We start from the raw sequence: 16,880 nt of genomic DNA, 5'->3' as shown, positions 1-16,880 counted from the left end.
CTGTCCCTGCTTCCCATTCACACAAGAAACACGGGAACTTTGTGCATTCCGACTGCGGTTCAAGAAGCATACAAAGTGGCCCTGAGTCTGAACATTTCGTCTGAACATAATCTTAGGTGTATGATTTAAAAACTTTAAATTTAAAAAAAGGAAAAGAAGATGAAGAAAAGAAGATGGAGAAGAATGAGAAAAAGGAGGAGGATAAAAAGAAGATAAAAAAGAGGAGGAAAATTAAAAGAAGAAAGAAAAAGTTGCAGAAACAAGGAACACTCATACGCACACATATATGTGTGATGTTCAATGATGCCACATGCAATTAACAGTCAATGTACAGATCAAAAATATCTTTAGGCAAAAAACTTTGTAAAAGTAACAATTTCATAATAATAATAATAATAATAATAATAATAATATTAATAACGATAATATAAGAATAATGATATTAATGAAGGCACTGATGATAAAGACATGATCAAGAGGGTGACGCAACAGTAATGACAATAATAATGATAAAAACAAAAATAATAATAACAATGATGATGACAATAACAATAATAATGACAAGAAAAATCATCGCAATAATAGCAACAACAAAAACGAAAACGACAATAAAAATAGAGGAAATCATAGACAAATAAAAACGCATAAAACAGAAAATAAGACACGTTGCGACGCCCATTCAGCCCGCGATAATCTTAGCTCTACCACGACGCCCCAATGCCGTCTGCTTGTCTGTGGACGAGTCAGAGCGCCCGTGAAGTCGGAACAAACATGCGTCAGTGAGCAGCGGGTCTTAATGAGACTGCATGACTCGTCGCCGCCTACGTCAGCCAGTCCCACTCGATCGTCAGGAAGGTGTGGATGTCAAAGGGGAGTCTAAGCACTGGAGAGTCAGCTAAGAGGGAGCTATTCTCACCGATTCGTCAGCGAGGAGAAGGTAAAGTTCAATGAATCGTCAGCCAAGAGAAAACTAATCCTCTGAATCGTCAGAAAAGAGAAAACTAATCCTCTGAATCCTCTTCCAAGAGAAAACTAATCCTCTGAATCGTCTTCCAAGAGAAATCTAATCCTCTGAATCGTCTTCCAAGAGAAAACTAATCCTCTGAATCGTCTTCCAAGAGGAAACTAATCCTCTGAATCGTCTTCCAAGAGAAATCTAATCCTCTGAATCGTCTTCCAAGAGAAAACTAATCCTCTGAATCGTCACAAAAGAGAAAACTAATCCTCTGAATCGTCATAAAAGAGAAAACTAATCCTCTGAATCGTCACAAAAGAGAAAACTAATCCTCTGAATCGTCTTCCAAGAGAAAACTAATCCTCTGAATCGTCTTCCAAGAGAAAACTAATCCTCTGAATCGTCTTCCAAGAGAAAACTAATCCTCTGAATCGCCTTACAAGAGAAAACTAATCCTCTGAATCGTCTTCCAAGAGAAAACTAATCCTCTGAATCGTCTTCCAAGAGAAAACTAATCCTCTGAATCGTCTTCCAAGAGAAAACTAATCCTCTGAATCGTCAGAAAAGAGAAAACTAATCCTCTGAATCGTCTTCCAAGAGAAAACTAATCCTCTGAATCGTCACAAAAGAGAAAACTAATCCTCTGAATCGTCTTCCAAGAGAAAACTAATCCTCTGAATCGTCACAAAAGAGAAAACTAATCCTCTGAATCGTCACAAAAGAGAAAACTAATCCTCTGAATCGTCTTCCAAGAGAAAACTAATCCTCTGAATCGTCACCAAAGAGAAAACTAATCCTCTGAATCGTCTTCCAAGAGAAAACTAATCCTCTGAATCCTCTTCCAAGAGAAAACTAATCCTCTGAATCGTCTTCCAAGAGAAAACTAATCCTCTGAATCGTCTTCCAAGAGAAAACTAATCCTCTGAATCGTCTTCCAAGAGAAAACTAATCCTCTGAATCGTCATAAAAGAGAAAACTAATCCTCTGAATCGTCACAAAAGAGAAAACTAATCCTCTGAATCGTCACAAAAGAGAAAACTAATCCTCTGAATCGTCACAAAAGAGAAAACTAATCCTCTGAATCGTCATAAAAGAGAAAACTAATCCTCTGAATCGTCTTCCAAGAGAAAACTAATCCTCTGAATCGTCAGAAAAGAGAAAACTAATCCTCTGAATCGTCTTCCAAGAGAAAACTAATCCTCTGAATCGTCACAAAAGAGAAAACTAATCCTCTGAATCGTCTTCCAAGAGAAAACTAATCCTCTGAATCGTCACAAAAGAGAAAACTAATCCTCTGAATCGTCACAAAAGAGAAAACTAATCCTCTGAATCGTCTTCCAAGAGAAAACTAATCCTCTGAATCGTCACCAAAGAGAAAACTAATCCTCTGAATCGTCTTCCAAGAGAAAACTAATCCTCTGAATCGTCTTCCAAGAGAAAACTAATCCTCTGAATCGTCTTCCAAGAGAAAACTAATCCTCTGAATCGTCTTCCAAGAGAAAACTAATCCTCTGAATCGTCTTCCAAGAGAAAACTAATCCTCTGAATCGTCACAAAAGAGAAAACTAATCCTCTGAATCGTCACAAAAGAGAAAACTAATCCTCTGAATCGTCTTCCAAGAGAAAACTAATCCTCTGAATCGTCTTCCAAGAGAAAACTAATCCTCTGAATCGCCTTCCAAGAGAAAACTAATCCTCTGAATCGTCTTCCAAGAGAAAACTAATCCTCTGAATCGTCTTCCAAGAGAAAACTAATCCTCTGAATCGTCTTCCAAGAGAAAACTAATCCTCTGAATCATCTTCCAAGAGAAAACTAATCCTCTGAATCGTCTTCCAAGAGAAAACTAATCCTCTGAATCGTCTTCCAGGAGAAAACTAATCCTCTGAATCGTCTTCCAAGAGAAAACTAATCCTCTGAATCGTCTTCCAAGAGAAAACTAATCCTCTGAATCGTCTTCCAAGAGAAAACTAATCCTCTGAATCGTCTTCCAAGAGAAAACTAATCCTCTGAATCGCCTTCCAAGAGAAAACTAATCCTCTGAATCGTCATTCAAGAGAAAACTAATCCTCTGAATCGCCTTCCAAGAGAAAACTAATCCTCTGAATCGTCTTCCAAGAGAAAACTAATCCTCTGAATCGTCACAAAAGAGAAAACTAATCCTCTGAATCGTCTTCCAAGAGAAAACTAATCCTCTGAATCGTCACAAAAGAGAAAACTAATCCTCTGAATCGTCTTCCAAGAGAAAACTAATCCTCTGAATCGTCTTCCAAGAGAAAACTAATCCTCTGAATCGTCTTCCAAGAGAAAACTAATCCTCTGAATCGTCTTCCAAGAGAAAACTAATCCTCTGAATCGTCTTCCAAGAGAAAACTAATCCTCTGAATCGTCTTCCAAGAGAAAACTAATCCTCTGAATCGTCTTCCAAGAGAAAACTAATCCTCTGAATCGTCTTCCAAGAGAAAACTAATCCTCTGAATCGTCTTCCAAGAGAAAACTAATCCTCTGAATCATCTTCCTAGAGAAAACTAATCCTCTGAATCATCTTCCTAGAGAAAACTAATCCTCTGAATCGTCTTCCAAGAGAAAACTAATCATCTGAATCGTCTTTCAAGAGAAAACTAATCCTCTGAATCGTCATAAAAGAGAAAACTAATCCTCTGAATCGTCTTCCAAGAGAAAACTAATCCTCTGAATCGTCTTCCAAGAGAAAACTAATCCTCTGAATCGTCTTCCAAGAGAAAACTAATCCTCTGAATCGTCTTCCAAGAGAAAACTAATCCTCTGAATCGTCTTCCAAGAGAAAACTAATCCTCTGAATCGTCTTCCAAGAGAAAACTAATCCTCTGAATCGTCATTCAAGAGAAAACTAATCCTCTGAATCGTCTTCCAAGAGAAAACTAATCCTCTGAATCGTCTTCCAAGAGAAAACTAATCCTCTGAATCGTCTTCCAAGAGAAAACTAATCCTCTGAATCGTCTTCCAAGAGAAAACTAATCCTCTGAATCGTCTTCCAAGAGAAAACTAATCCTCTGAATCGTCTTCCAAGAGAAAACTAATCCTCTGAATCGTCATAAAAGAGAAAACTAATCCTCTGAATCGTCTTCCAAGAGAAAACTAATCCTCTGAATCGTCTTCCAAGAGAAAACTAATCCTCTGAATCGTCTTCCAAGAGAAAACTAATCCTCTGAATCGTCACAAAAGAGAAAACTAATCCTCTGAATCGTCTTCCAAGAGAAAACTAATCCTCTGAATCGTCACAAAAGAGAAAACTAATCCTCTGAATCGTCTTCCAAGAGAAAACTAATCCTCTGAATCGTCTTCCAAGAGAAAACTAATCCTCTGAATCGTCTTCCAAGAGAAAACTAATCCTCTGAATCGTCTTCCAAGAGAAAACTAATCCTCTGAATCGTCTTCCAAGAGAAAACTAATCCTCTGAATCGTCTTCCAAGAGAAAACTAATCCTCTGAATCGTCTTCCAAGAGAAAACTAATCCTCTGAATCGTCTTCCAAGAGAAAACTAATCCTCTGAATCGTCTTCCAAGAGAAAACTAATCCTCTGAATCGTCTTCCAAGAGAAAACTAATCCTCTGAATCGTCTTCCAAGAGAAAACTAATCCTCTGAATCGTCTTCCAAGAGAAAACTAATCCTCTGAATCGTCTTCCAAGAGAAAACTAATCCTCTGAATCGTCTTCCAAGAGAAAACTAATCCTCTGAATCGTCTTCCAAGAGAAAACTAATCCTCTGAATCGTCTTCCAAGAGAAAACTAATCCTCTGAATCGTCTTCCAAGAGAAAACTAATCCTCTGAATCGTCTTCCAAGAGAAAACTAATCCTCTGAATCGTCTTCCAAGAGAAAACTAATCCTCTGAATCGTCAGAAAAGAGAAAACTAATCCTCTGAATCGTCTTCCAAGAGAAAACTAATCCTCTGAATCGTCTTCCAAGAGAAAACTAATCCTCTGAATCGTCTTCCAAGAGAAAACTAATCCTCTGAATCGTCTTCCAAGAGAAAACTAATCCTCTGAATCGTCTTCCAAGAGAAAACTAATCCTCTGAATCGTCTTCCAAGAGAAAACTAATCCTCTGAATCGTCTTCCAAGAGAAAACTAATCCTCTGAATCGTCTTCCAAGAGAAAACTAATCCTCTGAATCGTCTTCCAAGAGAAAACTAATCCTCTGAATCGTCTTCCAAGAGAAAACTAATCCTCTGAATCGTCTTCCAAGAGAAAACTAATCCTCTGAATCGTCTTCCAAGAGAAAACTAATCCTCTGAATCGTCTTCCAAGAGAAAACTAATCCTCTGAATCGTCTTCCAAGAGAAAACTAATCCTCTGAATCGTCTTCCAAGAGAAAACTAATCCTCTGAATCGTCTTCCAAGAGAAAACTAATCCTCTGAATCGTCTTCCAAGAGAAAACTAATCCTCTGAATCGTCAGAAAAGAGAAAACTAATCCTCTGAATCGTCTTCCAAGAGAAAACTAATCCTCTGAATCGTCTTCCAAGAGAAAACTAATCCTCTGAATCGTCTTCCAAGAGAAAACTAATCCTCTGAATCGTCTTCCAAGAGAAAACTAATCCTCTGAATCGTCTTCCAAGAGAAAACTAATCCTCTGAATCGTCTTCCAAGAGACAACTAATCCTCTGAATCGTCTTCCAAGAGAAAACTAATCCTCTGAATCGTCTTCCAAGAGAAAACTAATCCTCTGAATCGTCTTCCAAGAGAAAACTAATCCTCTGAATCGTCTTCCAAGAGAAAACTAATCCTCTGAATCGTCTTCCAAGAGAAAACTAATCCTCTGAATCGTCTTCCATGAGAAAACTAATCCTCTGAATCGTCTTCCAAGAGAAAACTAATCCTCTGAATCGTCTTCCAAGAGAAAACTAATCCTCTGAATCGTCACAAAAGAGAAAACTAATCCTCTGAATCGTCATAAAAGAGAAAACTAATCCTCTGAATCGTCTTCCAAGAGAAAAACTAATCCTCTGAATCGTCTTCCAAGAGAAAACTAATCCTCTGAATCGTCTACCAAGAGAAAACTAATCCTCTGAATCGTCTTCCAAGAGAAAACTAATCCTCTGAATCGTCTTCCAAGAGAAAACTAATCCTCTGAATCGTCAGCCAAGAGAAAACTAATCCTCTGAATCGTCTTCCAAGAGAAAACTAATCCTCTGAATCGTCTTCCAAGAGAAAACTAATCCTCTGAATCGTCTTCCAAGAGAAAACTAATCCTCTGAATCGTCTTCCAAGAGAAAACTAATCCTCTGAATCGTCTTCCAAGAGAAAACTAATCCTCTGAATCGTCATAAAAGAGAAAACTAATCCTCTGAATCGTCTTCCAAGAGAAAACTAATCCTCTGAATCGTCTTCCAAGAGAAAACTAATCCTCTGAATCGTCTTCCTCTGAATCGTCTTCCAAGAGAAAACTAATCCTCTGAATCGTCTTCCAAGAGAAAACTAATCCTCTGAATCGTCTTCCAAGAGAAAACTAATCCTCTGAATCGTCTTCCAAGAGAAAACTAATCCTCTGAATCGTCTTCCAAGAGAAAACTAATCCTCTGAATCGTCTTCCAAGAGAAAACTAATCCTCTGAATCGTCTTCCAAGAGAAAACTAATCCTCTGAATCGTCTTCCAAGAGAAAACTAATCCTCTGAATCGTCTTCCAAGAGAAAACTAATCCTCTGAATCGTCTTCCAAGAGAAAACTAATCCTCTGAATCGTCTTCCAAGAGAAAACTAATCCTCTGAATCGTCTTCCAAGAGAAAACTAATCCTCTGAATCGTCTTCCAAGAGAAAACTAATCCTCTGAATCGTCTTCCAAGAGAAAACTAATCCTCTGAATCGTCTTCCAAGAGAAAACTAATCCTCTGAATCGTCTTCCAAGAGAAAACTAATCCTCTGAATCGTCTTCCAAGAGAAAACTAATCCTCTGAATCGTCTTCCAAGAGAAAACTAATCCTCTGAATCGTCATAAAAGAGAAAACTAATCCTCTGAATCGTCTTCCAAGAGAAAACTAATCCTCTGAATCGTCTTCCAAGAGAAAACTAATCCTCTGAATCGTCTTCCAAGAGAAAACTAATCCTCTGAATCGTCTTCCAAGAGAAAACTAATCCTCTGAATCGTCTTCCAAGAGAAAACTAATCCTCTGAATCGTCTTCCAAGAGAAAACTAATCCTCTGAATCGTCTTCCAAGAGAAAACTAATCCTCTGAATCGTCTTCCAAGAGAAAACTAATCCTCTGAATCGTCACAAAAGAGAAAACTAATCCTCTGAATCGTCTTCCAAGAGAAAACTAATCCTCTGAATCGTCTTCCAAGAGAAAACTAATCCTCTGAATCGTCTTCCAAGAGAAAACTAATCCTCTGAATCGTCTTCCAAGAGAAAACTAATCCTCTGAATCGTCTTCCAAGAGAAAACTAATCCTCTGAATCGTCTTCCAAGAGAAAACTAATCCTCTGAATCGTCTTCCAAGAGAAAACTAATCCTCTGAATCGTCTTCCAAGAGAAAACTAATCCTCTGAATCGTCTTCCAAGAGAAAACTAATCCTCTGAATCGTCTTCCAAGAGAAAACTAATCCTCTGAATCGTCTTCCAAGAGAAAACTAATCCTCTGAATCGTCTTCCAAGAGAAAACTAATCCTCTGAATCGTCTTCCAAGAGAAAACTAATCCTCTGAATCGTCTTCCAAGAGAAAACTAATCCTCTGAATCGTCTTCCAAGAGAAAACTAATCCTCTGAATCGTCTTCCAAGAGAAAACTAATCCTCTGAATCGTCTTCCAAGAGAAAACTAATCCTCTGAATCGTCTTCCAAGAGAAAACTAATCCTCTGAATCGTCTTCCAAGAGAAAACTAATCCTCTGAATCGTCTTCCAAGAGAAAACTAATCCTCTGAATCGTCTTCCAAGAGAAAACTAATCCTCTGAATCGTCTTCCAAGAGAAAACTAATCCTCTGAATCGTCTTCCAAGAGAAAACTAATCCTCTGAATCGTCTTCCAAGAGAAAACTAATCCTCTGAATCGTCTTCCAAGAGAAAACTAATCCTCTGAATCGTCTTCCAAGAGAAAACTAATCCTCTGAATCGTCTTCCAAGAGAAAACTAATCCTCTGAATCGTCTTCCAAGAGAAAACTAATCCTCTGAATCGTCTTCCAAGAGAAAACTAATCCTCTGAATCGTCTTCCAAGAGAAAACTAATCCTCTGAATCGTCTTCCAAGAGAAAACTAATCCTCTGAATCGTCACAAAAGAGAAAACTAATCCTCTGAATCGTCTTCCAAGAGAAAACTAATCCTCTGAATCGTCTTCCAAGAGAAAACTAATCCTCTGAATCGTCTTCCAAGAGAAAACTAATCCTCTGAATCGTCTTCCAAGAGAAAACTAATCCTCTGAATCGTCTTCCAAGAGAAAACTAATCCTCTGAATCGTCTTCCAAGAGAAAACTAATCCTCTGAATCGTCTTCCAAGAGAAAACTAATCCTCTGAATCGTCTTCCAAGAGAAAACTAATCCTCTGAATCGTCTTCCAAGAGAAAACTAATCCTCTGAATCGTCTTCCAAGAGAAAACTAATCCTCTGAATCGTCTTCCAAGAGAAAACTAATCCTCTGAATCGTCTTCCAAGAGAAAACTAATCCTCTGAATCGTCTTCCAAGAGAAAACTAATCCTCTGAATCGTCTTCCAAGAGAAAACTAATCCTCTGAATCGTCTTCCAAGAGAAAACTAATCCTCTGAATCGTCTTCCAAGAGAAAACTAATCCTCTGAATCGTCTTCCAAGAGAAAACTAATCCTCTGAATCGTCTTCCAAGAGAAAACTAATCCTCTGAATCGTCTTCCAAGAGAAAACTAATCCTCTGAATCGTCTTCCAAGAGAAAACTAATCCTCTGAATCGTCTTCCAAGAGAAAACTAATCCTCTGAATCGTCTTCCAAGAGAAAACTAATCCTCTGAATCGTCTTCCAAGAGAAAACTAATCCTCTGAATCGTCTTCCAAGAGAAAACTAATCCTCTGAATCGTCTTCCAAGAGAAAACTAATCCTCTGAATCGTCTTCCAAGAGAAAACTAATCCTCTGAATCGTCTTCCAAGAGAAAACTAATCCTCTGAATCGTCTTCCAAGAGAAAACTAATCCTCTGAATCGTCTTCCAAGAGAAAACTAATCCTCTGAATCGTCTTCCAAGAGAAAACTAATCCTCTGAATCGTCTTCCAAGAGAAAACTAATCCTCTGAATCGTCTTCCAAGAGAAAACTAATCCTCTGAATCGTCTTCCAAGAGAAAACTAATCCTCTGAATCGTCTTCCAAGAGAAAACTAATCCTCTGAATCGTCTTCCAAGAGAAAACTAATCCTCTGAATCGTCTTCCAAGAGAAAACTAATCCTCTGAATCGTCTTCCAAGAGAAAACTAATCCTCTGAATCGTCTTCCAAGAGAAAACTAATCCTCTGAATCGTCTTCCAAGAGAAAACTAATCCTCTGAATCGTCTTCCAAGAGAAAACTAATCCTCTGAATCGTCTTCCAAGAGAAAACTAATCCTCTGAATCGTCTTCCAAGAGAAAACTAATCCTCTGAATCGTCTTCCAAGAGAAAACTAATCCTCTGAATCGTCTTCCAAGAGAAAACTAATCCTCTGAATCGTCTTCCAAGAGAAAACTAATCCTCTGAATCGTCTTCCAAGAGAAAACTAATCCTCTGAATCGTCTTCCAAGAGAAAACTAATCCTCTGAATCGTCTTCCAAGAGAAAACTAATCCTCTGAATCGTCTTCCAAGAGAAAACTAATCCTCTGAATCGTCACAAAAGAGAAAACTAATCCTCTGAATCGTCTTCCAAGAGAAAACTAATCCTCTGAATCGTCTTCCAAGAGAAAACTAATCCTCTGAATCGTCTTCCAAGAGAAAACTAATCCTCTGAATCGTCACAAAAGAGAAAACTAATCCTCTGAATCGTCTTCCAAGAGAAAACTAATCCTCTGAATCGTCTTCCAAGAGAAAACTAATCCTCTGAATCGTCTTCCAAGAGAAAACTAATCCTCTGAATCGTCTTCCAAGAGAAAACTAATCCTCTGAATCGTCTTCCAAGAGAAAACTAATCCTCTGAATCGTCTTCCAAGAGAAAACTAATCCTCTGAATCGTCTTCCAAGAGAAAACTAATCCTCTGAATCGTCTTCCAAGAGAAAACTAATCCTCTGAATCGTCTTCCAAGAGAAAACTAATCCTCTGAATCGTCTTCCAAGAGAAAACTAATCCTCTGAATCGTCTTCCAAGAGAAAACTAATCCTCTGAATCGTCTTCCAAGAGAAAACTAATCCTCTGAATCGTCTTCCAAGAGAAAACTAATCCTCTGAATCGTCTTCCAAGAGAAAACTAATCCTCTGAATCGTCTTCCAAGAGAAAACTAATCCTCTGAATCGTCTTCCAAGAGAAAACTAATCCTCTGAATCGTCTTCCAAGAGAAAACTAATCCTCTGAATCGTCTTCCAAGAGAAAACTAATCCTCTGAATCGTCTTCCAAGAGAAAACTAATCCTCTGAATCGTCTTCCAAGAGAAAACTAATCCTCTGAATCGTCTTCCAAGAGAAAACTAATCCTCTGAATCGTCTTCCAAGAGAAAACTAATCCTCTGAATCGTCACAAAAGAGAAAACTAATCCTCTGAATCGTCTTCCAAGAGAAAACTAATCCTCTGAATCGTCTTCCAAGAGAAAACTAATCCTCTGAATCGTCTTCCAAGAGAAAACTAATCCTCTGAATCGTCTTCCAAGAGAAAACTAATCCTCTGAATCGTCTTCCAAGAGAAAACTAATCCTCTGAATCGTCTTCCAAGAGAAAACTAATCCTCTGAATCGTCTTCCAAGAGAAAACTAATCCTCTGAATCGTCTTCCAAGAGAAAACTAATCCTCTGAATCGTCTTCCAAGAGAAAACTAATCCTCTGAATCGTCTTCCAAGAGAAAACTAATCCTCTGAATCGTCACAAAAGAGAAAACTAATCCTCTGAATCGTCTTCCTCTGAATCGTCTTCCAAGAGAAAACTAATCCTCTGAATCGTCTTCCAAGAGAAAACTAATCCTCTGAATCGTCTTCCAAGAGAAAACTAATCCTCTGAATCGTCATAAAAGAGAAAACTAATCCTCTGAATCGTCTTCCAAGAGAAAACTAATCCTCTGAATCGTCTTCCAAGAGAAAACTAATCCTCTGAATCGTCTTCCAAGAGAAAACTAATCCTCTGAATCGTCACAAAAGAGAAAACTAATCCTCTGAATCGTCTTCCAAGAGAAAACTAATCCTCTGAATCGTCTTCCAAGAGAAAACTAATCCTCTGAATCGTCTTCCAAGAGAAAACTAATCCTCTGAATCGTCTTCCAAGAGAAAACTAATCCTCTGAATCGTCTTCCAAGAGAAAACTAATCCTCTGAATCGTCTTCCAAGAGAAAACTAATCCTCTGAATCGTCTTCCAAGAGAAAACTAATCCTCTGAATCGTCTTCCAAGAGAAAACTAATCCTCTGAATCGTCTTCCAAGAGAAAACTAATCCTCTGAATCGTCTTCCAAGAGAAAACTAATCCTCTGAATCGTCATAAAAGAGAAAACTAATCCTCTGAATCGTCTTCCAAGAGAAAACTAATCCTCTGAATCGTCTTCCAAGAGAAAACTAATCCTCTGAATCGTCTTCCAAGAGAAAACTAATCCTCTGAATCGTCATAAAAGAGAAAACTAATCCTCTGAATCGTCATAAAAGAGAAAACTAATCCTCTGAATCGTCACAAAAGAGAAAACTAATCCTCTGAATCGTCATAAAAGAGAAAACTAATCCTCTGAATCGTCTTCCAAGAGAAAACTAATCCTCTGAATCGTCTTCCAAGAGAAAACTAATCCTCTGAATCGTCTTCCAAGAGAAAACTAATCCTCTGAATCGTCTTCCAAGAGAAAACTAATCCTCTGAATCGTCTTCCAAGAGAAAACTAATCCTCTGAATCGTCTTCCAAGAGAAAACTAATCCTCTGAATCGTCTTCCAAGAGAAAACTAATCCTCTGAATCGTCTTCCAAGAGAAAACTAATCCTCTGAATCGTCTTCCAAGAGAAAACTAATCCTCTGAATCGTCACAAAAGAGAAAACTAATCCTCTGAATCGTCATAAAAGAGAAAACTAATCCTCTGAATCGTCTTCCAAGAGAAAACTAATCCTCTGAATCGTCTTCCAAGAGAAAACTAATCCTCTGAATCGTCTTCCAAGAGAAAACTAATCCTCTGAATCGTCTTCCAAGAGAAAACTAATCCTCTGAATCGTCTTCCAAGAGAAAACTAATCCTCTGAATCGTCTTCCAAGAGAAAACTAATCCTCTGAATCGTCACAAAAGAGAAAACTAATCCTCTGAATCGTCTTCCAAGAGAAAACTAATCCTCTGAATCGTCTTCCAAGAGAAAACTAATCCTCTGAATCGTCTTCCAAGAGAAAACTAATCCTCTGAATCGTCTTCCAAGAGAAAACTAATCCTCTGAATCGTCTTCCAAGAGAAAACTAATCCTCTGAATCGTCTTCCAAGAGAAAACTAATCCTCTGAATCGTCTTCCAAGAGAAAACTAATCCTCTGAATCGTCTTCCAAGAGAAAACTAATCCTCTGAATCGTCTTCCAAGAGAAAACTAATCCTCTGAATCGTCTTCCAAGAGAAAACTAATCCTCTGAATCGTCTTCCAAGAGAAAACTAATCCTCTGAATCGTCTTCCAAGAGAAAACTAATCCTCTGAATCGTCATAAAAGAGAAAACTAATCCTCTGAATCGTCTTCCAAGAGAAAACTAATCCTCTGAATCGTCTTCCAAGAGAAAACTAATCCTCTGAATCGTCTTCCAAGAGAAAACTAATCCTCTGAATCGTCTTCCAAGAGAAAACTAATCCTCTGAATCGTCTTCCAAGAGAAAACTAATCCTCTGAATCGTCTTCCAAGAGAAAACTAATCCTCTGAATCGTCTTCCAAGAGAAAACTAATCCTCTGAATCGTCATAAAAGAGAAAACTAATCCTCTGAATCGTCTTCCAAGAGAAAACTAATCCTCTGAATCGTCTTCCAAGAGAAAACTAATCCTCTGAATCGTCTTCCAAGAGAAAACTAATCCTCTGAATCGTCTTCCAAGAGAAAACTAATCCTCTGAATCGTCTTCCAAGAGAAAACTAATCCTCTGAATCGTCTTCCAAGAGAAAACTAATCCTCTGAATCGTCTTCCAAGAGAAAACTAATCCTCTGAATCGTCTTCCAAGAGAAAACTAATCCTCTGAATCGTCTTCCAAGAGAAAACTAATCCTCTGAATCGTCTTCCAAGAGAAAACTAATCCTCTGAATCGTCTTCCAAGAGAAAACTAATCCTCTGAATCGTCTTCCAAGAGAAAACTAATCCTCTGAATCGTCATAAAAGAGAAAACTAATCCTCTGAATCGTCTTCCAAGAGAAAACTAATCCTCTGAATCGTCTTCCAAGAGAAAACTAATCCTCTGAATCGTCTTCCAAGAGAAAACTAATCCTCTGAATCGTCTTCCAAGAGAAAACTAATCCTCTGAATCGTCTTCCAAGAGAAAACTAATCCTCTGAATCGTCTTCCAAGAGAAAACTAATCCTCTGAATCGTCTTCCAAGAGAAAACTAATCCTCTGAATCGTCTTCCAAGAGAAAACTAATCCTCTGAATCGTCTTCCAAGAGAAAACTAATCCTCTGAATCGTCTTCCAAGAGAAAACTAATCCTCTGAATCGTCTTCCAAGAGAAAACTAATCCTCTGAATCGTCTTCCAAGAGAAAACTAATCCTCTGAATCGTCTTCCAAGAGAAAACTAATCCTCTGAATCGTCTTCCAAGAGAAAACTAATCCTCTGAATCGTCTTCCAAGAGAAAACTAATCCTCTGAATCGTCTTCCAAGAGAAAACTAATCCTCTGAATCGTCACAAAAGAGAAAACTAATCCTCTGAATCGTCTTCCAAGAGAAAACTAATCCTCTGAATCGTCTTCCAAGAGAAAACTAATCCTCTGAATCGTCTTCCAAGAGAAAACTAATCCTCTGAATCGTCTTCCAAGAGAAAACTAATCCTCTGAATCGTCTTCCAAGAGAAAACTAATCCTCTGAATCGTCTTCCAAGAGAAAACTAATCCTCTGAATCGTCTTCCAAGAGAAAACTAATCCTCTGAATCGTCTTCCAAGAGAAAACTAATCCTCTGAATCGTCTTCCAAGAGAAAACTAATCCTCTGAATCGTCTTCCAAGAGAAAACTAATCCTCTGAATCGTCTTCCAAGAGAAAACTAATCCTCTGAATCGTCTTCCAAGAGAAAACTAATCCTCTGAATCGTCTTCCAAGAGAAAACTAATCCTCTGAATCGTCTTCCAAGAGAAAACTAATCCTCTGAATCGTCTTCCAAGAGAAAACTAATCCTCTGAATCGTCTTCCAAGAGAAAACTAATCCTCTGAATCGTCTTCCAAGAGAAAACTAATCCTCTGAATCGTCTTCCAAGAGAAAACTAATCCTCTGAATCGTCTTCCAAGAGAAAACTAATCCTCTGAATCGTCTTCCAAGAGAAAACTAATCCTCTGAATCGTCTTCCAAGAGAAAACTAATCCTCTGAATCGTCTTCCAAGAGAAAACTAATCCTCTGAATCGTCTTCCAAGAGAAAACTAATCCTCTGAATCGTCTTCCAAGAGAAAACTAATCCTCTGAATCGTCTTCCAAGAGAAAACTAATCCTCTGAATCGTCTTCCAAGAGAAAACTAATCCTCTGAATCGTCTTCCAAGAGAAAACTAATCCTCTGAATCGTCTTCCAAGAGAAAACTAATCCTCTGAATCGTCTTCCAAGAGAAAACTAATCCTCTGAATCGTCTTCCAAGAGAAAACTAATCCTCTGAATCGTCTTCCAAGAGAAAACTAATCCTCTGAATCGTCTTCCAAGAGAAAACTAATCCTCTGAATCGTCTTCCAAGAGAAAACTAATCCTCTGAATCGTCTTCCAAGAGAAAACTAATCCTCTGAATCGTCTTCCAAGAGAAAACTAATCCTCTGAATCGTCTTCCAAGAGAAAACTAATCCTCTGAATCGTCTTCCAAGAGAAAACTAATCCTCTGAATCGTCTTCCAAGAGAAAACTAATCCTCTGAATCGTCTTCCAAGAGAAAACTAATCCTCTGAATCGTCTTCCAAGAGAAAACTAATCCTCTGAATCGTCTTCCAAGAGAAAACTAATCCTCTGAATCGTCTTCCAAGAGAAAACTAATCCTCTGAATCGTCTTCCAAGAGAAAACTAATCCTCTGAATCGTCTTCCAAGAGAAAACTAATCCTCTGAATCGTCTTCCAAGAGAAAACTAATCCTCTGAATCGTCTTCCAAGAGAAAACTAATCCTCTGAATCGTCTTCCAAGAGAAAACTAATCCTCTGAATCGTCTTCCAAGAGAAAACTAATCCTCTGAATCGTCTTCCAAGAGAAAACTAATCCTCTGAATCGTCTTCCAAGAGAAAACTAATCCTCTGAATCGTCTTCCAAGAGAAAACTAATCCTCTGAATCGTCTTCCAAGAGAAAACTAATCCTCTGAATCGTCTTCCAAGAGAAAACTAATCCTCTGAATCGTCTTCCAAGAGAAAACTAATCCTCTGAATCGTCTTCCAAGAGAAAACTAATCCTCTGAATCGTCTTCCAAGAGAAAACTAATCCTCTGAATCGTCTTCCAAGAGAAAACTAATCCTCTGAATCGTCTTCCAAGAGAAAACTAATCCTCTGAATCGTCTTCCAAGAGAAAACTAATCCTCTGAATCGTCTTCCAAGAGAAAACTAATCCTCTGAATCGTCTTCCAAGAGAAAACTAATCCTCTGAATCGTCTTCCAAGAGAAAACTAATCCTCTGAATCGTCTTCCAAGAGAAAACTAATCCTCTGAATCGTCTTCCAAGAGAAAACTAATCCTCTGAATCGTCTTCCAAGAGAAAACTAATCCTCTGAATCGTCTTCCAAGAGAAAACTAATCCTCTGAATCGTCTTCCAAGAGAAAACTAATCCCTCTGAATCGCAAACGAGACGAAATCCTAAAGCAGCAGAAGACCAAACAACGGAGAAAATTCAAGAGGAAAAGATTCCAGAGTTCAGCGAAAACGGGAAAAAGAGAAGAAAAAAGAAAACGGAAAAATAAGCGGGTAAACTTTAAGAAAAGAGACGACGGCAGGAGCGGCGTTACTATTCTTCTCTCCCTCACCTCGCTGGAGGAGTTGAACGTGTGGACGCCATCTTGCACGTGGAAATTCTGCGGGAGAGCCGTCCCTTCCACCAGCAGAGAGGACTTCAGCAGCACCACCAGCGCCCGCAGCATGAACGACCCGAAGAGGTGTAGGTGAAGGAGGTTCCTCGGACATCGTAATTTCCTGTAGGAGGGAGGAAGGAAGGAGGAAGGGAGGATGGAGGGTGGAAGGAAGGAGGGAGGAGGGAGGGAGGGTAGAGGGGTGAGGAAGGTAGGAGGTGGACGTAGGAGGGAGGGAGGGAGGAGGGAAGTGGAGGAGGAAGGGAAGAATGAGGGAATTGGAGGGAGGGAGAAGGAGGATGGAGGAGGGAGGAATAGGAGGAGGAGGAGGAGGCGGGGAGAGCAATAGAACAGATTAGCGAGTTAATCTTAGTTCCGATTAAGATAAGACACCTGAAATGCAACACTCATACCGAATAGTGTTGTGTTTATCTGGAATTGGAAACACCAATACTAAACTGTTGATTGTAGCGTAAAAAAGGCAAAAGGTAAAGGAGACGTGACATAATTTTCTTATTCTGGGTTATTTCTGCATTCGCTAGAATACAGAGAATGAAAGATAAAAGGGGAAAAAAGAAGAAAGGAAATACGAAAGAATGAATAAACATATAGATAAAGAGACAGAGAAGAGACAAACATTTCTCCTATTTTCGCGCTTTCTACA

At 38.7% G+C, this 16,880-nt stretch overlaps 1 protein-coding gene across 1 annotated transcript in view; it reads right to left on the bottom strand.

Moving 5' to 3' along the window:
• LOC113825590 (secretin receptor) overlaps positions 1 to 16,344 on the bottom strand; it is a 38,428-nt gene extending 22,084 nt beyond the window's left edge. Inside the window, exon 1 of the mRNA XM_070135049.1 lies at positions 16,175 to 16,344. Within this exon, the coding sequence (XP_069991150.1) occupies positions 16,175 to 16,288 (114 nt within the window). The 5' untranslated portion in view covers positions 16,289 to 16,344. The remainder of the gene's footprint in view (positions 1 to 16,174) is intronic.
• Between the last annotated feature and the right edge of the window lie 536 nt (positions 16,345 to 16,880).

Source organism: Penaeus vannamei, chromosome 20, assembly GCF_042767895.1.
Source record: "Penaeus vannamei isolate JL-2024 chromosome 20, ASM4276789v1, whole genome shotgun sequence".
In the NCBI taxonomy this organism is placed as follows: Eukaryota; Metazoa; Arthropoda; class Malacostraca; order Decapoda; family Penaeidae; genus Penaeus; species Penaeus vannamei.
This window is presented reverse-complemented; position numbering and strand designations above follow the sequence as displayed.